Source organism: Typopeltis vanoorti, chromosome 26 (genome assembly GCF_054136105.1).
Source record: "Typopeltis vanoorti isolate ZY-2024b chromosome 26, IOZ_Tvanoo_1.0, whole genome shotgun sequence".
Lineage (NCBI taxonomy): Eukaryota > Metazoa > Arthropoda > Arachnida > Uropygi > Thelyphonidae > Typopeltis > Typopeltis vanoorti.
Genome location: NC_143574.1, coordinates 15,729,805 through 15,753,944, shown reverse-complemented (window position 1 = coordinate 15,753,944; position 24,140 = coordinate 15,729,805). Strand labels below are relative to the sequence as shown.

Sequence of the window (24,140 nt, the reverse complement as noted above, 5' to 3'; positions counted from 1 at the left end):
TTTATGCAACAGTCTACCATGCTGCATTCTGTCAAAAGCCTTAGCAAAATCCAAAAGTATCATGGTGTATCCATTCCTCTTGTCTAGTTCAATGGTAACGTTGTTATAGAATGTGAGCAAGTTGCTAAAACATGACCTTCTCTTAGTAAATCCATGTTGCTCATTGCAAAGTAGAGATTCACTGTTAACCCATTTCTGAATGCTAGCTCTAATCAAATTTTCCAGAATCTTCACCACCACTCCTTAGATACTAATTTGTTCGATAGTTGGATACATCAGTCTTTGCATCACCCTTCTGCAATGGAATTACCATACATTATTTCCATTGCAGAAGGGTGATGCAAAGGAAACTTACTCCACACACACCCAAAAACTCGCATCCATTCCTTCTACACCTATTGGTTGAATCGTTTGCCATCATAGTCTTCTTCTTAATTCATTTTTATCATATCGAGGTAAAATACTGACGATTTTCACTCTTCACGCTCGCCTCTTCCAACAACCCTTTCATGTCCTCTCTCATACTGAATTTATTGCTAGTTAAGTCGTTAGTACCTAAATTCATTTGGTATGTGTTCTGACAAGAGAAAAGAATTAAACAGTAGAACTAGAATGGGAAGAATAAAATCTCATGCTTTGCAGTAAAGTTCTATCCCTAAACCATCAGGTCCTGGGGATTTTCTTGTCTGGCATTCTTTATAGGTGTGGTAACTTCAGATGCTGTAATGAGTCTGCCAAGCCCATCTTGGATATGAACAAGAAAGCCATTAATGTTCCAAGAGTTATAATTTCCTACAGTACTATTGTCTTCAAACAGATCAGATTTTTATAGTGATTTTGAAAGGAGTCAGGGATGTCTTGAGTGGTAGACATGTCTTCACCAGATTTGACACAAATTTGAGTGATAGTCCTTTCTTTGTGGAATTTAGTGAATTGTCTATTGAACTGTGCAGCTGAAGGGCTAAGTGCTTGTATTCTTATTTTAAAATTTCTTTCTTCTACTTGTTTCTGCCTTTCCACTTCTATTTCTGTTAATGTTTCTAATGATTACTGAGATAATAGCCAATAGGCTTCACTTCGGCAAAGTAAATTTATTCAAATTAAGTGGATATTGAACTCAACATTATTTCTTAGCCGAATAAGAAACTCAAAGATAGAAAATCTATCTAAGAGTGCCTAATATAGAAAACTATAAAAGTTCGGCAAGTCCAAGCGTAAGCCTACAGATGGTACATGCTGGGGCAACTCGTAGTAAAGAACGTGGAGTAAGCTCCAATCACTGTCCTTAGTATTTTCCCATAATGTAAAACACAACTCCTAGGAGATGTATTGCTGTTATACATTATGGGAGAAGGTCACTACCCAGACCGGTTTTGGCCTTTTTTGAGGTCTTATCAGTAAGTAGGTAGACCTAGATGTAAATACTGAGGGTACAGTAATACAGAGCTTATTTCTTTACTGTACGAGTTGCCAAAAGGTGCACTAATAAATTACTGAGATAAAGAGCCAATAGGCTTCACTTCGGTGAAGTAAATTTATCCAAATTAAGTGGATATTGAATCCAACATTATTTCTGTTTCTCTCTTTTTCTCTTATATATATTTCTACAATTGTGAAGATAGCACAATGGATTATGGCAGTGATGTGTAGAAGTAAGGATGTTCTTGTTCCATTGTATAAAGCTTTGATTATGCCACATATGGACTATTGTTCACAAATTTGGTCACGTTGTTTTAAAATTATTGAAAAGATATTGAAATAAAGGTCTCAAGATGATTGACTAACAGTTGTTGCTGGTCTCTGGAATGTTGTATTCTCAAATGAGTGGAAAGTCTTATATGTTGGCAGTACATGTTAGTTTATTTTAACAGTATTGATTACAACACAGAATGATAAGAAAATAATTAATATTTATTAACTTATTAGCTGATATATTTCTGGTATTATATCCAGCATCTGTGGTGATGAATTTAACTGAACATGAAAACAAAACGCACAAGATCAGACTACATACTAATGTGATCCTACTAACTCTCAAAAGAATCAAGTTTGCAAATTATTGAAGAAAGTCACTTCTAGGCCAAAAGAAATAGTTAACAAACTCAAGCCTTTTATGTTAAAAACACCCAGAATATATGGAGCACCTAAAATTCAGAAACCAGGTACACCCTATGCTCTATTGTGGATAGCATAAACTGTCCCACATACAAATTTGCTAAACATTTAGCTAAATTACTAGCCACCCTCACAAATAATTCTCTCTCCTCTGATAAAAATTCTATTTACCTAAAAAATATATTAGAAAACTGCATCTTAAAAAGTTCGGACGTAATGATTAGTTTTGATATTACTTCACTATTTACCAATGCATCATTAATTGAAACCCTTGATTTGCTAAAGTCACACCCCCCCCTCCCCACCAGACATATTTCAGTTATTTAAATTTTCAGTACATGCAGGTTATTTTGCATGGAAAGGGAAGATATACAAACAACTAGATGGGACATCAATGCCCCCCCCCCCCTCAGCCAGTTTCTAGAACGCTTGGAAAAGTGTTCTATGTAGAAATTGACTGTATTAATTGGAACACTATGAATACAGCCACTCTCAAACCATTGGTTTGGCAATGTTGACGATGTGTTTGCTATTTGGCCACATGGTCCAGACACATTGGATCCATTTTTAGTGTATTTAAATAGCCAACACCCAAAAATCCACTTCACAATGGAACAGAAAACTGACTGTCTGCCCTTCTTGGATACAGTAATCACATGGCTTCCTGATTGTTCATTATCTTTTTCTGTTTATAGAAAACCCACACATACAGGGAGACCATCATCCACCTCACCAGTATGGTATCCTAAAAACACTAATTCATATAGCTAGAACTATCTGTTCCAATGATAATGCTCTTGCCACTGAACTCACTTATGTCTCACTTTCTTAGTCAATTGCTATAATCCCCGTGGGGTAGAAAAAATATTAAATCCACCCCAGAAATCCCCTCCATTGCTTATCACAGAAGACTACAGCAAAACTGTTACCATCCCATATATTCAAGATACCTGAAAAGATATCTAGAGTGCTTAATAAATATCAGCTATGTACCATATTTAAACTATACATCAAATTGGCAACTCTCATCTGTTCACCTAAGGACAAACTCTTTTCTTTATCATATCCAGGAATTTATGAAATGCCCTATTCTGGTGACCTGGCTTTCTATGGACAGACAGGAAAAACTGTTGACATCCACCTTGGTGAACATAAAAAAAATACATTCAGCACTATGTTATGGCAAGTCAAGATTTAGCAGACCATGCCATGGATACTCTTCACACAGGATCAAATGGAAGAAAACAAAAGTGCTACACAGAAGTCGTTATAAGTCAAAGAGATTGTTTTTGGAATCAATAGCAGCTTTAAAACATGCTCCAAACTTCAACAAGTATGACTGTATAAATTTACCAAAAATCTTGGAGACAGTCATTTTAAGATCTAATTAATACTTGTTTTCTGTCTTTTTCCAACATAGATGGTGCCAATTAGGACTTTAGTTCCTTGTGTTGTCTGTTATAATTTTTTTTTAACTAATGCCACTGTTATACCAAATTGTTGTTGTTTTGTGTATTGTGACAAACTGTTCTTGTGCTTTGAAGATGGTGGATATAATTCTAGCAAAATATCAGCTAATAAGTTAATAAATATTAATTATTTTCTTATCACTCTGTGTTGTAATCGATACCATTAAAATAAACTAACATCTTGAATGTTGTATATGAGGACAGATGAAAGAGAAAAAAGAGATTTATGAGAAGAGATGAAAGAGAAATGTAGTGTGAAGGAGTCTAATGGGATAGGAGGATGAGGTAGGATATGATTAAGACATATAAACTAAATCAATGTCAAAGTTTTACATAGAATGTGAGGAGGTAATTGGATGACAAGAGGCCATTCCTGGAAGCTTTATAAGAAAGCCCATGAGCAGGGGATGAAGAGTAAGTTTTTTTGCATGGAGAGTGGTAGGTGGTTGAGATGCATTGTCTGAGAGTGTGGTAAATATGCAGACACTGAATGCATTTCAGGCTCAGTATGATGATTTTTTTTTGTGTGTGTGAGACAGTGGGACCTGCAATCAGGGCTTTATATGATGATCTATGTGTAACAATTGGACCTCTCGCAGAGCTTTGGACTCCATGGAGAGTGTGATGACAAAAATAATAATAATAAATCAGATCAGTATCATAAAGAAAATCTATTGTTGAAACTTTTTTTTTCTTTTAAGGAATAAGGCATAACATGACCTTTAGTTAGTATATATGGAGATCTCATTTGTGGCCTGAGATGTTAATAGTGGTTTTCTTGGTATCAAGAGTAAATGTGGAAGGATGAACTTTTACTTAAGAGGAAGTTAAATTTCTGAATGGAATGAAATAGCTCTTTGTAGTGACAAATATTCTCTGTGGTATCTCTGAGGAAATTCTATAAACAGCATCCAAAAAATCATGGATGCAAAACTTAATAAGCTTCAGAGGAAACAGTAACATTGCATCAGTTAATGATTGCTAATAGTTTTTGGTTTGTATAGCTGGTTTATCAGAATAGGTTTTCTGGCACGTAAATATATACAATGAACTTCAGTAAGAGTATTTTAAATACTAGGAATTACTTGCTTTTCTCCTAAAGTATTTTAGAAAGCTTAATCTTTTGGCAAACTTAGTTATTGTAACTATTATTTTCTCTGGTAAGAATGAATTGTTTGAAACAGTCTCTTCATAAAAGTTACAAATTTGATTATAAATAAAGAGAATACAGACTTTGCAAATATTTAAAACAGAACAATCCCTTGCATATTTATAATTTTTATTGTTTATTGCCAAGTTTTCAATCATCTGTTGCAGTCATCTTCATTGTAAACTACAACTTTGAAACTGTAATCAAGAACAGAATAACAATCAAAATAACAAATATGCTACAGAGCATGAAAAGAATTTGATCTATATTGCCATTATAATCCAAATCCATTGCATTTATTTATGAATGTGTGTGTGTGTGTGTGTAACGAAATTACAAGAATATCTGGTAAGTGTACTTTCCATAAACAACTCGGACAGTTTAGGACGGTCATGCTTATTTGGTTTTGGTGGTAGAACCAGACTTTCAGCTTTCTTTATATCATCTTTCTAGTATAAGACTATTATTTTCCACTGTCTTATTACAGTAACAACAGCAAATGTATTTAATTTAGAAACTTAATTTACATTCAGGGTCATTTTGGATTCTCAGCTGTAGAAGAATTAGAAATGGCCATTGATAATTGCAAAGAAATGATAATGGAATCAAGTGAGAAACCTGATAAACGAAAAAAACTTATAATGAAACTAGTCCAGTTGCGTCTAAAGTTGGAGGAAGCCAAGGTATCTGTTTCATATCTGTGTTTCCTAGATCAAGCTTCTTAAGATAAAAGTATTTGAACATATGCTATGTTTTTAAAAATGAAGATGTTATTTACGATTTAAATCATTAGTAATCAAAAGTTAGAATTAAGAAAATTGTTATAATTACAGATAAACAATTTGAATTATGGTTATGCATGTAAGCATCAAATAATAATGCATACATGATATTAGCAGTATTATTTCTTATTCCCATCCTCCATATACCACTGCTTACTCTTTATGGACATGGTCTAGTAGAGTACCGTTAATATAGATATTTTGCTAGCTCACTTGGCAATTGTTAAAATATCATCATAAAATTATACTTAACAAAAAATTATTATTATTTTTTTTTGATGGCATAATAAAGACATCCACTTGTATGTAAACAATAGTTGTACATACTGGACTTTTCTATGCACTAAAGTAGAATGCTCTTTATGGAAATGTATTATTAAGAAAGCTGGCAGCCAGTAAAGTTGCAGAAACCATGACTTAAAACTTGGTAGTAGAATCCACTAAGGTAGTTATGGTAATTCTCATAATATTTTCTGTTATACTGATTAGTTGCTCTAAGCAAGCAAAAAAAGTTCATCAAGTTCTTCATGTTAAACTATTGTTTGCAAATATTTAGTATAATTTGGATCAAGACAAAGATAATTTTTAAGTTTAATTTTATGGTGAGATTTGCTAAGTGAACTATCAAATAAGTTTACCTAATAAATTATTAGATATATGAAGAGCCAAAGGCTTCAATTCGGCGACATATGACTTGTTTAAGTTAAGGGATATTACATCCCATATCGTTTCTTAGCCGAATGAGAAACTCAAAGAGTTTCATGCCGAATATAGTAGAAACTATATAAAGTTCGGCGATTCCAAGCGTAAGCAAATACCTGGATGCTGCAGCAACTGACCCTTAAGGTAGTGCAAGCTGAGGCAACTCATGTCAAAAGTGGAGCAAGCTCCGATCACTATTCTTGATATTTACCCATAATGTGAACTTAGCTCCTAGGAGCTGTATTACTGTTCTACATTATGAGAGAAGGTCACTACCCAGACCGGTTTCAACCTTTAAGGTTGAAACCGGTCTGGGTAGTTTTATTTGTTTTACATTGGTTTTATTTCTCTTTCTATAAAAAGAGAAATAAAACCAATGTAAGAACTATAGACAAATTTCTCCTCTCTCTTTCATGAAAGAGTTACAAGCATACTTCAGAAAAGATTAAGGAAAATAGTTGAAGAGAAAGTTAAAGAACTGTTTAGGCCAAATGGGGGATTGCCAGTGACCAGACTAAATCATGGTAGTAACAAGTAACATCTCTCTTTAAACATTGTTGATTTCATTAATCATGGGCTTTCTCTGTGTAAACCTTATACAGAGTAATACATTTCTTACACTTAAGTTGTAATCTGGTATGAATGCTTAGACATAGATTGTTATACATGTTGATGTGTAGTGCTGAAAACACTTCTAAAGATAATTAACTAAATTTATTTAGCTAATTAGATGATTAAACCAAGATTTTTCCTTGATCACCAAGGTATCTTCATGGACACAAAGAAATATGCTAAGAACTTGCATGCAGGCACACCAGCAAAGACAGACAGACAGACAGACAGACTGACTGTAAAGATTAGACTCTTATAGTCCTAAATGGTGCCCTCTATGGGTGCACTGATGCAATCTTGCTGAAGGTCTTGAAATAATAGTTTCCCAGATGTTTGGTAATGGCATGCAGCCAAATTTGTTTAGGTTTTAAAAATGTCGTCGTGCTGTGGCAGATTACAGAAATAGTCTATCTGATTTAAACCTACTTTTGTATAAGGAGGAGATCCCCCCCCCCCCCCACACACACACCAGATCTGGTAATTTATATCCAGGGCATGTCATGGTTTGACGCCCCCAGAATGTTGGTAGTGCAGTTGATTGACATCGTTTCTGTGTTCCTTTAGATGGATATCAGCAGTTTTCCAGTTTGTCCAAAGGATATAAACTTGTAGGAGCAGCAGATACTGTACATCCCAGGGTGATCCAGAAATAAAGAGGATATTTTGGTGAGTGGATAAGGTTACTGATTTTTGGTATGGCCTGAAGGTCTGTATGTTATACCTTTTTAGAATGCATGCAGTTTTTTTTTTTCTGAGGTGCCCTGGATATAGTGGATGGCAATGGATTTTTTTGTGTTCTAGATTTGGAGGAGAGGTTATGTGTATGGGATGGGGGGGGGAGCATAGGCTAGAAGGTGTCTTGAATATGATTTATTTCATTGGAAAGACTGCTATGATCCAAGCAGATGGTTCTAGTTCTATTTGTGAGCCTGTTTCATCAGATCTGATGTCATGGTCAGATTTGATATGGCCTTCCCTATTCACTAATGTATGTACTCCTAAAAGAAATCTCATTCATACTTCTCCCCCCCCCCCCCCCACTCTTCAACATGTCATTTTTATTCACTGGCAGGGAAACTTATAAGATTAGGGGGGGTTAGCCATGCCCCCCATCCAGTAGTGCAGTTGATGGACATAGTTTCTGTGTTCTTTTAGATGGATATCAGCAGTTTTTCCAGTTTGTTCAAAGTATATGTTTGTAGGAGCAATTGATACTGAACACACCCAGGATGATCCAGAGATAAAGAGGATTGCCAGTCTTTTCATGCAAAGTTGATGACATGCTCTCCATTTGGCCGCTTGCAGGGATATGTTAAAAATGTTTTTAGATACCTTAACAGCCAACACCTGAGCATCCATTTCACCATTTAAAAGGAAAACAATAACTCTCTGTCCTTCCTTGACACTCTGGTCACCTGGCTATCCATGGATCCTTATAATTTTTTATCTGCAGAAAACCTACCCACTGAAAGGTAAGTCATTCATCTATTCCCCCCCCCCTTCCCAGCACTCTGGTGTTATCAAAACCTTAGTAGATAGAGCTAGAACTATCTGCTTAGATCACATTAGTCTTTCCACTGAAATCAATCATGACACTTTTTTAGCCAATCATTCAGTCAAATTCAGGGCACTTTTTTTTAGTTAATGACTTCTCATTCACAAAATCAACAAAGCTGTCTGATCATCTTCCAACCTCTTCTTCCCTCCCTCCCCCAATTCAGAACACACACACACAAAATTCATTTGTCATCTACAATCATGGTACCTTAGAAAAAGTTGCATTCATTCCTGAAAGGTATATCATACATGCCTCCTTCAGGCTGTACAAAACGTTAGATACCTTTGTTTGTTCACCAGAAGATTCTTTCCATCATCTAGATTATCCTAGATCTGCAGTATCCCTTGCCCCTGCAAATTTACATACTTCAGACAAACTAGAACTGCTAACGTTTGTCTAAAAGAACACAGAAACTGTATCCATCAACTGCACTACATTCTGAGATAGCAAAACATGCTATAGATGCAGGTATCAAAAATTCAGTGGGGGGGAACCTCCTATCTCCTTCTTGTGCAGAAACAAATTTAAATCAGAGGGACTGTTTCTGGAATCTGCCACAGCATATGATATTTTTTAAACCTAAACTAATTTGGCTGCTTGATTATCAAAAATCTGGGAGACCATTTTGAGACCTTACCAAGATTCCATGACCACATCAGACTGGTAGAGTGCACCAGTTAGGTTTGTAGGAGCCTGTCTTTTACAATCAATCTGCATTTTGCCTTCTTGCTGGTGTGCCTGCATGCACATGCTTAGTGAGGATGCTTAGTACATTTCTTTGTGTCAATGAAGGTGTCTTAGTGACCAAGGTGAAATATTGGCTTAATAATCTAATTGGTTAATTATTATCTTGAGACGTGTTTTCTTCCCTAAACATGAACATGAGTGACTTAAGTAAATTGGCAATTAGAATTGAAAGATGTACAGGAGGATTGTTCATTGGTGTTAAATCATGTTTTGGATATGGTTATATACATTTAACAATCTATATGGACCACATAATTAAGGAAAGTAGCATTAACCTAGTATTCAAATAGGCAATGATAAGCTTCTTAAGGAATAGCATTTGTGCAGATGATGATATCCTCTTTAAAAAAAAATCTGCTCCAAGTGTTCATGTGTATCCAAATTAAATAATTGGCAGAACAAATTTGATATGAAAATAAGCAATAAAGACTACAAAAAAATAAGCATTTAAATGGAGAAAACTGGCTCCATCTTCAGTAGTGAACTTTTTAGAAGAAGTAAAACATTTGCAGTTTTTAGTGAGGATAGCAAATTAAAAATGAAAATGGATATTATAATATTAAAACTGTGATTAAAAGTCAGTTGTATTAATTTATATGTAGCAGGAGAGAAATCAAACAAAACCAAGCTAGGAGTCTAATAAGACAGTGTTCATATAGTTTTGACATGATTTTGAGAGTTGGATTTGAAGTAAAACAGGTGATTAAATCAAATGGGCACTACAGTTGTGAGATTTCTGAGTGAAATGAAGGGAGAGCTCAGATAGCATGAATGATAGAACTAGATTAAAAATAAAGATATTAGAAAATAATCTGGCATTATTAATAAATATTATAGGATGTGAAAAATTTGACAAAGCAGGTGTTTGAAACAGAAATAACAAATGAGAGAAATCCAGAAGACAGGTATTGGCATTTGATGTAGTTAGGTGCGTTATATGAGTGAAGTGTGCGATTTGGTGAAATTTTAGAAACTTGACAAATAATAGACCCATTTGGAAGGAAATTTTTAAAAAGAAACTGATATTAATTATTAATTTTTCTAGACATTATATAATATCTGGTACATTAGGATATACACTAGAAAATGAAGATGACACAATTAACATTGATATTGCAGGGATGAATTTTACTAGAACTTCTTACTAGTTTGTTATAGGGAGCAAGATATCACTATAACGGTGTTTACTGGGGTGACTTTGGTATAACTATATGATTATAGCTTGCTCTCCAATAACCACGATGTAACTTACATGCCACCATGTTGATGACCAGAAACAAATGTCTTTCCATGGAGTGGGCTAGAAAAAACAATTCCTTGGCAAATTTTGAAAATACTGAATTTCAAAAAAGATATGTACATGTTATATTAGGAATTGGAGTTTATTTTTTATGAATGAATGTGGTGTTGTATGTTGGTATGGTAGTGTGTGTTTTATGAAGTGCCTGACAGGATGCATTTGTATTTTGAAGTGGCTCAAAATAGTACATTATGTTAACTCCCAAGTGCCATAGGTCAGAAATGTTTGCTTCCTGGTGCCAGCATTTTTATTTTATTTTTTTCATGTTTTTGTATGTGAGATTTGTGTTCAGGTTATGATTTCTTCATTTGAATGACTTTAAATGGTCAGGTGCTAATCTGACCATTTAGTCAGTGAAAACGAAGGCCTGCAGCCCTCAGAGACCTAACCCGATCAGTTAAAGTCAGTGAAATAAACAGATCCCTACTCCCACGCAAACAAAAACCAGGAATAAGCCCAAAACAAAAGACCAGTGCCAGAATGCAGACACCAAGAACCAAACATCCTGGCCTTGTGAACCTTGGGAGCTAATGTAATTTACACCTACCTTTCCCACCTGAAAAGCACTCACCCAGCCTGCTGCCTCAAAAAAAAAACACACATTCACCTGCCCTTTTCCCACCTACCTTGAATGTCACCTCAAAATACATCCCCACCTGTCCTGCTCCACTTAAATTGGCGTTGCATCCCCATTTTGTTCGAGTATGCTGTCATGGATTATGCAACCTGCACTACAAGAATCACGTCAGTTTGACTGTATGATTGCATTTTTCTTTTTGCGTCAGTATGAAAGTTTTAAAAATGTGTATTACATCAGCACTCATCTTAGTTGGTCTAATGCAATTAACTGTTTGTAACTTTGAATACAATTAATTGTAACCAAATCTGCACAGAGTGCAGGACAATGTGTTTGTTTTAAGATAATGTATATTAGAAAACAATAATGAAGGAGAATGCTCTATTTGATTGGTGTATTTGAATTACTCAAAGGTGTAAAATTTGGAAGCGGAGGATGAGTCTTAGCCTCTAGCTGCTATTGTATCAGAGCTCACCCAGCCCAGCCTTCTAAGCAGTTTAAAACTACTAAAATGCTAATGTTTTCTTCTAAAATTCTAATCTGTTCATGTTTTCAAAGGGTCCAAAGGTGTATGTATTTTGAACATACACCAGAGCTATTAACACAATATGATGCAATGTTTACAAGTCAAAAATTGTCCTCATCATGAAGCATTAGTGTATTGTGTTTAATTTTAGGAATTATGCGAAGTCTAGAAACAATTAGGGGAGTAAATACAAAAATATAATATCGGTGATATTGCTGTTTGGTGGATGAGCATCACACACCTAGCACACCTGGAATAGTCGCCCTTGTCATATACCATGAATTGGTTACATAGATTACAGATAGCCATAAATGGAATTGGAGGATAACTGGGTTGCATAGAAATTTTATGATGTAGCATTGCTTATTTATTTACCTCATTATCACAGTTACATCATTTTTCTTTAAATAATCAACAAGGTCCATCATGTTTTGAAAAATGATAGATCTTTTATAATTTAAAGAAATAAAATGTAACTGAAACATGTTTTAGCACTTTTGGTATGAGCTACTGGGGTTTTGACTTATAATTTTCAATCTTGTATATAGAATATGAAGTCTGTTTGTCCTGGCAAGCATCCCATCCAGCATGAAATTCTATCATATTGTACTGTCATTTTGTTTTGGTTTAAATCAAATAAGAATGCAGTTTGGTGTTAGGTAACCAAATTGCCAGTCCATCCTTGTTCATTCAGTATCCAGTTGATACCTATTAATGGAGTGCATCATGAGAAGGTGAGGATTGGACATTATGTTAGAAGCCTCAGTCTATTCTTTGCATTCTTTAAAGGACTATGTGAAAGTCTTCAGTTTGTAGTGACTATCTGTTTAACTTTAACTTGTAAGTGACCCTAAAAAAATAAATAAATTTATTTATTTATATACAAATATCAGGTAAAAAAAGTCACTAAAATTTTAAGTCTAGTTCATCTAGCCATTCAAGAGCTGAAGGATCTGCCTCAAAAAAGTCTCTCGGGTCATCAGGGTAGGCTCTTATGCTGCAGTCCTCCTCAATGTGCCAGATGGTTTGGTTTATGGCTGCACAGTCACATTGGGGTGTAGGTGATCTTCCCCGCTTTGTGTATGCTGTCTATGCAGATACCATATCCTGCACTTATTCTATTTAAGCTTTTCCATAGATGAGGAAGCTCAATCCCTTTCGAATTTTGGTTGGGAAGGATATACTTGTTTAAGTCTGGTGGTGATTTTTCTTTCCAAGTTTCTAGCCATTTCGAATTAATGTTGAAATTGCTATTTACTAGTTCTTCAGCCAGTATTAGTGGAGGCCATCGGGATTTAAGGCGATTTATACGTATATATAGGAGGTCTTCACATATTGGTAACAGGGGATTGCTGTTTATTTTTTTGTACTGTTTTACTAGAGCATCTTGTCTGTGCAGGTTCGGTGGTGCAATATTGCTCAAAGTTGGAAGCCAATAGAGAGGAGCAGATTTGACACAACCTGTCATTGTCTTCATCGCTGCATTTATTTGTGTGTCAATTTTCTTGATATAATAAATTACAAAATGTGCAGTATTATACAGTTATAAAACATAAGTGTCAAAATTTCAGTGTATGGTAGAGCAGCTTATAAAATGAAAGCTATTATTACTAATTAGTGAAATTAGCTGAAATGTTTTTTTGTTCAAATTCTAGGATGGATCACCAAACACTGTTCCAGATAGAAAATTAGTTATGGGACATAAATTTGAATTAAAATGTTTAGAAAGACCCCACCAGTATTGTGAGAAGTGTTGTAAAGTTATTTTTGGAGTGATTCATGGTTGGTATAGTTGTACAGGTCAGTACTTTTTAATGGTTTATTATTTTATGTATGTTTTACATGTTTGTATACTGTCTTAAAACTTTACTTTCATCCTGAATTGTACTTAAATATAGTACCATGCTGTCTCTTCAGATGTTTGCCCAATTTGACCAAATGTGTTGTTTTTGTGATATTGTTTCCGGTAAAGAAAAATTGATGAAATTAGTGAAAAAATTAAATAAAATAAGATTTAAAAAAAAAAACCTGAAATAAACCTTTTCTTCATCTTTAGAAAAATATACTGTCAGAAAAAGTAATGCCAGATTTTAATATATAAAATTCAAAGATAAATCACTCGCACACGCACATGTGGGCGCGCACACACACAATGTGTGTGTGTGTGTGTGTGTGTGTGTGTGTGTGTGTGTGTGTGTGTGTGTGTGTGTGTGTGTGTGTAACATATATATAAAATACATTTTATATATCTACCTTGATTCTGGATTCATTTTCTTTAATATTGAACCAGATATTGATGCCATTTTGGAAAAATTCAGTCATTACATTTGATCTATTCTTGCTATGTTTGTAATTCCTTATAAATGTTAGCAATGCCCACATAGATGACTTTTTAAGGGACCAAATAAGTCTTTTTTTTACATTATGGTAATCCCAAAAGCGTTCCTCAGCCTATAGTACATTAGTACACTAGGGATGCAGAGAAAGTTGAAAAGAAAAAGAAACTTATTAACATTGAAGACCTGTAGATTGTTCTATCTATAATATATTGGGAAACACTGTTCCAAAATATAGCAGTAGAAGAGATGAATGAAGAGAAAGTAAAATTTGTTCTCTGAGTTTGTAGTTGAACTGAGGAGGAGAGTTGAATAGCTGCTGCACATAGTTTAACAGATTTAAGAAAGTGGGGAATTAATGATGCCTTTCCTGATGAAATAGAGCTAAGCCTGAACTGTAGGCTAGTGTTCAACCAAATGCTTCCTTACCCCTAAGAGCAAACATTGCTCTTTAAAAGAGCACTGCTTGCCAGCAGTGCAGTATCAAGATTTTTGTGAAGTTACAAATATTTTTTGATATTGCACTGCTGCCCAGAAGACTAATTCTTGGGTAGATTTTATGACTTAAATTTAAGCTCAAAGTTGAATGCTGCTCTATTATAGGAACAGTATTATCACCTGCAGAATTCTTTAAAATACAGAACTACTCTTGTTGCTCTCTCTCTCATCTGTATAATAACAGAATATCATTAAAATATTTAAATCTGCTCTTATGAAATAAACTTTACTTCTGCAGAGTGTATTCACCTTTAAGCTATCAAATTATAGTATTTAATGAATTCAGTTTGTATGCAGTATCATTGTATATATACGTTTCTCTTTGCCTTTATTCTGATTTTCATTTTTTTGTTGATTTAACTTTTGTTGCTGTATTTATTTCTGTGTATCAAAGCTGTTTATTTTTTATCCCCTTCTTCCTCATTAAAGTATTTGTTTTCAACAAAATTGCAGCATCTCTCTCTCTCTCTCTCTCTCTCTCTCTCTGTGTGTAATTACTATTTCAAATGCCTTTTCTGGCTTGCCTTCTTATTGTCAAAATTGTGTATAGTTTATTCAAGTATAAATAATGAAATATATACAGAAATATGCATATAACAACTCATGGAGATAGTCTATTAATTGAAGCTGAAACAAGTTGTTCTATTATGTGCCATCTGGTAAATGCTAGATGTTTCATGAGCTTCATCTTCCAAAAGAAATTTATTTATGTATACTATTACCAAAACTGTTTTCTTGGCCTTCCTCTGTGCCATTTAGTTGGTTGGTAGAAAGCACTGAACATAAGTGAGGGTGGATGTCTAAATTGCTGTCCTAACCATCTTAGCTGACTCTTCTGAATTGTTTCTATTAGTGGTCTTTGCTGGCTTTCTTCAACAATGACAGTGTTAAGAATGTGATCTTGCCATGAATATCCTAATATTGATTGAAGACATGTCCCAAAGCTATTGATGATAACTGCATGTTGAGTGGGGGATGTTCCATGTCTGGGAACCACATGTAAATATGGCTTAACTAGTTGTTTTGTACAGACAGATTTCCAGATATTAATTAGGCTTTTATTGAATTGAAGGGTTTTGTGCTTTCATCCAGCTTTTGATTTTCTCTTCTTGTTTTTTCACTGGGGGTGCTTAAGGGTCGAAGCTGTATAACTGAGAGGAGACCTCCACATAGCCTTTAAAGGAATGCGGAGAACCGACCAGGGCTTCTGACCTAATGTCCAATCCTCACCTTCTCGTGGTGCACCCTGTTGGGTATCTACTTTGATACTGAACGAACGAGGATGGGCTGGCAATTTGGGATTTAGCCGACCAAATTGTATTCTTATTGGTTAAACCAAAATAAAAAATGATGGTACAACATGACAAAATTTCATGCCGGCTGGGGCGTCGCCCGGTTAAACAAGGCCCCCGTTGTTTTCGCCAGGGAACCAGGGCGAACAGCGAAAAGTCAGCTACTGGAACAAATCTGAAAACAAACCCCAACTCAACATCACCAGAGTTAAAGATTGGTACTATCAATGTAAGAAGCCTGAATGGCAAAGAAATGGAGCTAGCTGAGGAATTAGATAAGTACCAGATCGACATAATAGGGGTGACTGAAACAAAAAAGACCAAAACTGGTGAGATCTTTCTGAACAATAAATACAAAATGTTATATTCAGGCAATAGCAATCAAGGAAAAGAAGGAGTAGCCATAGTATTCAACACAAAATACGAGGCTAATCTTCTTGAATGGCAGTCAGTCTCAAGTAGAGTAATGTGGGCAAATATGAGAATGGGGAACTGGACAATGAGACTTATTTGTGCCTATGGTCCCACAGAAGGTTCTACTAAGGTAGAAGTGGAGGAATTTTTTGAGGCTTTAGAAAAAGCAACTGACACAATGAAAAAGGAAAAGTTGGTCCTTGTTGAAGATTTAAATAGTAGAGTAGGAAATGATAGTGAGACATACAAAAATATTTTGGGAAAATTTGGAGAAAAGAGCAAAGCTAATAATAATGAAAAATATCAGTTGGATTTCTGCTCAGGACATGGACTGGTTATTACTAACACCATGTTCCAACATAAAAATGTGCACAAATTCACATGGAGAGAAGAGGCTAGGAATAAGAAAAGTCTCATTGACTATGTTATTGTTGATAGTGATGTTTTCTCCCTGGTGCAGGACACCAGAGTGTACAGAGGATTTGAAATTGGAAGTGATCACTATTTAGTCTTGAGCAGGATAAAATTGAATTTCATATTGAAAAGAATAACATGTAAGAAAGTTTTAAAGCGAATAAAAGTTGAGCAGCTCTCAGATGTGAACTGTAGACTAAAATACAGAAATATTATTGAAAAGAAAATGAAAGAGTTTGAGAACAGGAATCAAACCTTGGAGATTCAGTGGCAAACTCTGAAGGAAACATTGATTGATTCTGCCAGAGAGGCATGTGGTGAGGTTGTGTGCAAAGATAAAAAAATCAGAACTCCCTGGTGGACACAGGAAGTTAAAGAGGCAGTGAAGGAAAAGAAGAAAGCATATCAAAAGTTCCTGGCAAATAAGTCAGCTTTTACTCTTACAGAATACAGAGACAAATGTAAGAAAGCTAAACAGTGTGTAAAACTAGCTAAACAAAAGTCATGGGAGGACTTTGGCAAGAATATAGAAAATAAATATCAAGAAGGTGGCAAAATATTCTGGAGGTTGTTGAAGAAGCTTAGGAATGGAGGAAAGAGTGCTGTAAAAGGAATTAGAGATGATAAAGGTGAAATGAAAACAGGAGAAAAAGATATCCTTGAAGTATGGAGTAATTACTTTGAAAAACTGCTAAATGAAGCAAGCAGTGATGACAGCACAGTGGTAAAAAACACTGACCAGGCATACAGTCAGGAATACATATCCATACTTGAAGTAGAAAAAGCCATCAAAGGCTTGAAATGTGGAAAGGCAGCAGGAGTGGATGATATTCGACCAGAAATGCTGAAGTATGGTGGTATAAGAGTCTTACAGTAGCTGCACTGCATAGTTCAGAAAGCCTGGACAGAGGGACGAATTCCCGATGATTGGAGTAGAGCTCTCATAGTACCCATATATAAAAAGGGAAATAAAACTGAATGTGAGAATTACAGAGGTATTTCCCTACTGAGTGTTCCTGGCAAGATCTATGCAAGTATACTTGAGAAACGGTTGAGAAGAATTGTGGAAGAAAAGCTTGGTGAAGAACAAGCTGGATTCAGGCCAAATAGAGGCTGTCAGGATCAGATCTTCACTTTACGACAAACAGTCGAGAAAGCATGGGAATATAACAAAGATCTGTATTTAAGTTTTGTCGATTTGGAAAAGGCATATGACAAGGTGCCAAGAGAGAAGCTATTCAATACGCTGCAGTTATATGGTGTCAATGGGGCATTATATCAAGCAATACTTAGTCTTTATTTGAGTTGTGAGTCAGCAGTTAGAATTGAAGGAAGTACAGGAAGATGGTTTAATGTTAAATCTGGTGTGAGACAAGGATGTACATTATCCCCTCTGTTATTTATTATCTATATGGATCACATTATGAAGGAATGTGGTATTAAACCTGATATCAAAATTGGAGATGTTAATGTCAGCTCTTTGCTTTATGTGGATGATGTTATACTTCTAAATAAATCCGCTACAAGTCTGCAAGATTCTCTGACTAAATTGAATAGCTGTTGTAATAGATATGGTATGAAGGTCAGCAATAAAAAGACAAAGACAATGAAAATAGGCAGAATCATTGAAAATGTCAACTGTGTTGTGAATGGAGAACCTGTGGAACAAGTAAAACATTTCAGCTACTTAGGCACAATTTTTACTGAAGATGGTAAACTAAATATAGAAATAGACAACAGAATCAGCAAAGCTGGTATCGTGGGAAGTCAATTGAATAAATTCATATGGAATAAGAAAGAAATTAGTCGGAACACTAAATTAGCTGTATACAAGACTGTGTTCAAACCAATTTTAACTTATGGATCTGAGAGCTGGGTCAGAAGTAAAACACTTGACCAAAGACTAGAGACCGCAGATATGAGAGTCCTGAGAAAGATTAGAGGCGTGAACAGATGGCATCAATGGCAATATCATATTAAAAATGAGGATATTAGGAAAGAACTTGACATTGTCAGCATCCAGGAATGCGTTAGCAGAGCTAATCTCAGATGGTATGGTCACTTAAATAGAATGGGAGAGGAAAGATTAGCAAAACAAGTGTTCTCTGCCAGGTTGGCAGGAAAACCACCCAGAGGAAGACCAAGATATAGGTGGATTGATACGGTACAAAGTGCCTTAGACGATAGAAATATAAGATCTGATAATGTTGGAGTCTTGACAAGTAACAGACTGATTTGGAGGAAAATTGTAGATAGGAAGTTAGTAATGATGTAATTTTTTCATGTAGTACTGTCATATCCTGTACACCCCTTGAGGGTACATGGCAGGAATTTGATGATGATGATGATGATGATGATGATGGTTTTTTCACTGTGACAGAGTATTGATGCAAATAAATCTTTCACTTCTTCATGGATGTGATGTGATTCAAGGATGTGAATAGCTTAATGTTTCCTTCAGTTCTGTTTTTTTTTTTTTTTTAGCATTTTAATTTTACTGATGTGGACTGCAAATTCACTTAGTGCTACATATTTGCATAAATCAACTAGGCAGTTTTGAACAGTCTGAATGTTATAGTGGATTAGTACATTATCATCTGTAAAGCAGAAACTGCTTTTGTGAGCTTGGCCTGTTGAATCTTCAAGCGTTATATCCATTTCTTGTGAGTCTGAAAACACAGTCAAGGGTAATAATAAAAGATATGGTGCTTCTAGAAGAATTCCAGTGGAAATAGTAAAGTTCTCAGTCATCTGTTGACCTTTACTCTTGCATGGTAATTCTGATATAGATCTGCTGTTGCTTTAATTATAAATAATGACTAACTACAGATTTATTACTCACATGAGACTTTATTTATTTAAAACTTTTGCCATATTGTCTACAGCAACTTCAGTATAAATTTCAAAACCCAGTCCACTCAACAAGATTTCTGCTTGTGTGTGGGTTCTACAAAGGGTAAACATCTGCCTTGAACCCACCCTGGAGAATATCAAATTCCGTGCTGGTGGGGATTATGTTTTGACCAAACTGGCAGTTGTTTGCCACGAGGGACACATTACATTAAATTCCACAAGGCAGAACAGTCAGGACTTGCAATCCTGACTGTTCCAAACATCAAGTCCTCTGGAAGATTAAGATCCTTCACAAAAGTAGTTAACTTATGAAACATTTATACAAAGAGTTGTGAAACCTTGCTTCACCATCTGATTCTGAACAGAAATGATGGTCTGAAGTTATCCCTGTTTTGGAAAATAGTTCTCCACATATTCTGTAGTCATTAGTTTTTAAAATTAAGACTTGATTAAATTTGCACAGTTAGGACTTTAATGTATTTTAGATCATGCCACTCTGTACATGCACAAGTAAATCACACATTTTTTTATTGTCTTCTGATTTTCTCTTCTACTTGTTTAATTTGAAAGTCATGCTTTTGCCACTAGGATCAAAATTCTATGCTAAATCAGTCTCATGACTTATGAGAAATTATATGCTAAATCAGACAAGGGTTGTTCAAAATTCTCATCCAACCCTTGAAATCCATTTCTTTTTGGTCATGTTACTTATTTTCCAGGGTATGAACTGAGAATTTTGAGCATCCTTTGTCTGTTGCTTGAATCCAAGACTGGATGTGTTCAACAGCGTAAGAAACCTGCTTGATTTTTTTTTTAAGCAGACGAGATGTTACATATGTTTTTGTTTGGGTTAGAAGCATTCTATTATAGATTTTAAGTGTAGCAGGAAGTAGCGATTCCTCTATGAGGGTGGGCTGAAAAGTTCTCATCCTAGCAATGAAAAAACGAATTTATAATTTCAAAATTATTTTTATTTTTCGACATAATCTCCCTTAAGATTAATACATTTATTCCAGTGATGCTCCAGCACTATTATCCCAACCCTCTTGTGATTCTCAGTGAGATCTGCAAAATACCCCTCAATAGCTGCAATCACCTCTTGATTCGAAGAAAAACGCTGACCAGCGAGGAAGAGTTTTAGTTTTGGGAAGAGATAGAAGTCAGAGAGAGCCAAATCCTGGGAATAGGGTGGCTGTTCCAATAATTCATAATGCAGATCCCTTAATTTTCGTATTGCCAAAACACCTTTGTGGGCAGGTGCATTGTCCTGATGAAAAATGATTTTTTTCTTCTGCAAACCAGATCTTTTCTCATGAATTTTTTCATCTAGTCTGGTTAAAAGATCGGAATAATATTCCCTGGTTATTGTTTTACCCTTTTCAAGATAATTAATAAATAAAATGCCTTTAGCATCCCAAAACACCAATGCCATGACCTTTTCTGCTAATGGAACCAACTTGGTCTTTGGTGCTGAACACCGGCTTCTGTCCACTGTTTTGACTGCTGTTTGGACTCTAGTGTGTAATGGTGAATCCAAGTCTCATTTATAGTAATAAATCAATGCACAAAATCAGTTTTATTCTTGTTAAAATGCTCCAAGTACTGTTCAGAGATTTTCATCATCATCATCATCATTATCAAATTCCTGCCATGTACCCACAAGGGGTATACAGGATATGATTGTACTACATGAAAAAATAATATCATTACTAACTTCCTGTCTACAATTTTCCTCCAAACCAGTCAAGACTCCAACATTATCAGATCTTATATTTCTATCGTCTAAGGCACTTTGTACCATATCAATCCACCTATATCTTGGTCTTCCTCTGGGTCGTTTTCATGCCAACCTGGCAGAGAACACTTGTTTTGCTAATCTTTCCTCGCCCATTCTGTTTAAATGACCATACCACCTGAGATTAGCTCTGCTAACGCATTCCTGGATGCAGACAATGTCAAGGTCTTTCCTAATATCCTCATTTTTAATATGATATTGCCATTGATGCTATCTGTTCACACCTCTAATCTTTCTCAGGACTCTCATATCTGCGGTCTCTAGTCTTTGGTCAAGTGTTTTACTTTTGACCCAGCTCTCAGATCCATAAGTTAAAACTGGTTTGAACACTGTCTTGTATACAGCTAATTTAGTATTCCGACTAATTTCTCTCTTATTCCATATGAATTTATTCAATTGACTTCCCACCATACCAGCTTTGCTGATTCTGTTGTCTATTTCCATATTTAATTTACTATCTTCAGTAAAAATCGTGCCTAAGTAGCTGAAATGTTTTACTTGTTCCACAGGTTCTCCATTCACAACACATTTGACATTTTCAATGATTCTGCCTATTTTCATTGTCTTTGTCTTTTTATTGCTGACCTTCATACCATATCTATTACAACAGCTATTCAATTTAGTCAGAGAATCTTGCAGACTTGTAGGGGATTTATTTAGAAGTATAACATCATCCGCATAAAGCAAAGAGCTGACAATAACATCTCAAATTTTGATATCATTTTTTATACCACTTTCCTTCATAATGATCCATATAGATAATGAATAACAGAGGGGATAATGTACATCCTTGTCTCACACCAGATTTAACATTAAACCATCTTCCTGTACTTCCTTCAATTCTAACTGCTGACTTACAACTGAAATAAAGACTAAGTATTGCTTGATATAATGCCCCATTGGCACATATAACTGCAGTGTATTGAATAGCTTCTCTCTCTTGGCACCTTATCATATGCCTTTTCCAAATCGACAAAACTTAAATACAGATCTTTGTTATATTCATATGCTTTCTCGACTATTTGTCGTAAAGTGAAGATCTGATCCTGACACCCTCTGTTTGGCCTGAATCCAGCTTGTTCTTCACCCAGCTTTTCTTCCACAATTCTTCTCAACCGTTTCTCAAGTATACTTGCATAGATCTTGCCAGGAACACTCAGTAGGGAAATACCTCTGTAATTCTCACATTCAGTTTTATTTCCCTTTTTATATATGGGTACTATGAGAGCTCTACTCCAATCATCGGGAATTCGTCCCTCTGTCCAGGCTTTCTGAACTATGCAGTGCAGCCATTGTAAGACTCTTATACCACCATACTTCAGCATTTCTGGTCGAATATCATCTACTCCTGCTGCCTTTCCACATTTCAAGCCTTTGATGGCTTTTTCTACTTCAAGTATGGATATGTATTCTGGACTGCATGCCTGGTCAGTGTTTTTTACCACTGTGCTGTCATCACTGCTTGCTTCATTTAGCAGTTTTTCAAAGTAATTATTCCATACTTCAAGGATATCTTTTATTCCAGTTTTCATGTCACCTGTATCATCTCTAACTCCTTTTACAGCACTCTTTCCTCCATTCCTAAGCTTCTTCAACAACCTCCAGAATATTTTGCCACCTTCTTGATATTTATTTTCTATATTCTTGCCAAAGTCCTCCCATGACTTTTGTTTAGCTAGTTTTACATGGTGTTTAGCATTCTTGCATTTGTCTCCATATTCTCTAAGAGCACAAGCTGACCTATTTGACAGGAACTTTTGCTATGCTTTCTTCTTTTCCTTCACTGCCTCTTTAACTTCCTGTGTCCACCAGGGAGTTCTGATTTTTCTATCCTTGCAGACAACCTCACCACATGCCTCTCTGGCAGAATCAATCAATGTTTTCTTCAGAGTTTACCTCTGGATCTTGAAGGTTTGATTCCTGTTCTCAAACTCTTTCATTTTTTTCTTCAATAATCTTTGTGTATTTTAGTCTACAGTTCACATCTGAGAGCTGCTCAACTTTTATTCGCTTTAAAACTTCCTTACATGTTATTCTTTTCAATATGAAATTCAATTTTATGCTACTCAAGACTAAATAGTGATCACTTCCAATTTCAAATCCTCTGTACACTCTGGTGTCCTGCACCAGGGTGTATAGAGAAAACATCACTATTAACAATAACATAGTCAATGAGACTTTATTATTCCTAGCTTCTTCTCTCCATGTGAATTTGTGCACATTTTTATGTTGGAACATGGTATTAGTAATAACCAGTCCATCTCCTGAGCAGAAATCCATCAGATATTTGCCATTATTATTAGCTTTGCTCTTTTCTCCAAATTTTCTCAAAATATTTTTGTATGTCTGACAATCATTTCCTACTCTGCTATTTAGATCCCCAACAAGGACCAACTTTTCATTTTTCATTGTGTCAGTTGCTTTTTCTAAAGCCTCAAAAAACTCCTCCACTCCTACCTTCTGTGGGACCATAGGCACAAATAAGTCTCATTGTCCAGTTCCCCATTCTCCTATTTGCCCACATTACTCTACTTGAGACTGCCTGCCATTCAAGAAGATTAGCCTCGTACTTTGTGTTGAATACTATGGCTACTCCTTCTTTTCCTTGATTGTCATTGCCTGAATATAACATTTTGTATTTATTGCTCAGAAAGATCTCACCAGTTTTGGTCTTTTTTGTTTCAGTCACCCCTATTATGTCGATCTGGTACTTATCTAATTCCTCAGCTAGCTCCATTTCTTTGCCATTCAGGCTTCTCTTACGTTGATAGTACCGATCTTTAACTCTGGTGATGTTGAGTTGGGGTTGGTTTTCAGATTTGTTTCAGTAGCTGACTTTTCGCTGTTCGCCTTGGTTCCCTGGCGAAAACAACGGGTGCCTTGAAATTTTGTCATGTTGTACCATCATTTTTTTTATTTTGGTTTAACCAATAAGAATACAATTTGGTCGGCTAAATCCCAAATTGCCAGCCCATCCTCGTTCGTTCAGTATCCAAGTAG

General features: G+C 35.5%; 1 protein-coding gene across 7 annotated transcripts in view; it reads left to right on the top strand.

Annotated features, from left to right (window-relative positions):
- Positions 1-24,140, top strand: part of DEF8 (differentially expressed in FDCP 8 homolog) — a 165,270-nt gene that overhangs the window by 58,942 nt on the left and 82,188 nt on the right. For 6 of the 7 annotated variants that reach the window (XM_090414992.1, XM_090414993.1, XM_090414997.1 and 3 more), the window contains 2 exons: positions 5,268-5,417; positions 13,194-13,338. In XM_090414992.1, coding sequence (XP_090271118.1) covers positions 5,268-5,417; positions 13,194-13,338 — 295 coding nt within the window. The remainder of the gene's footprint in view (positions 1-5,267; positions 5,418-13,193; positions 13,339-24,140) is intronic. The other variant, XM_090414995.1, reaches the window with a different exon arrangement.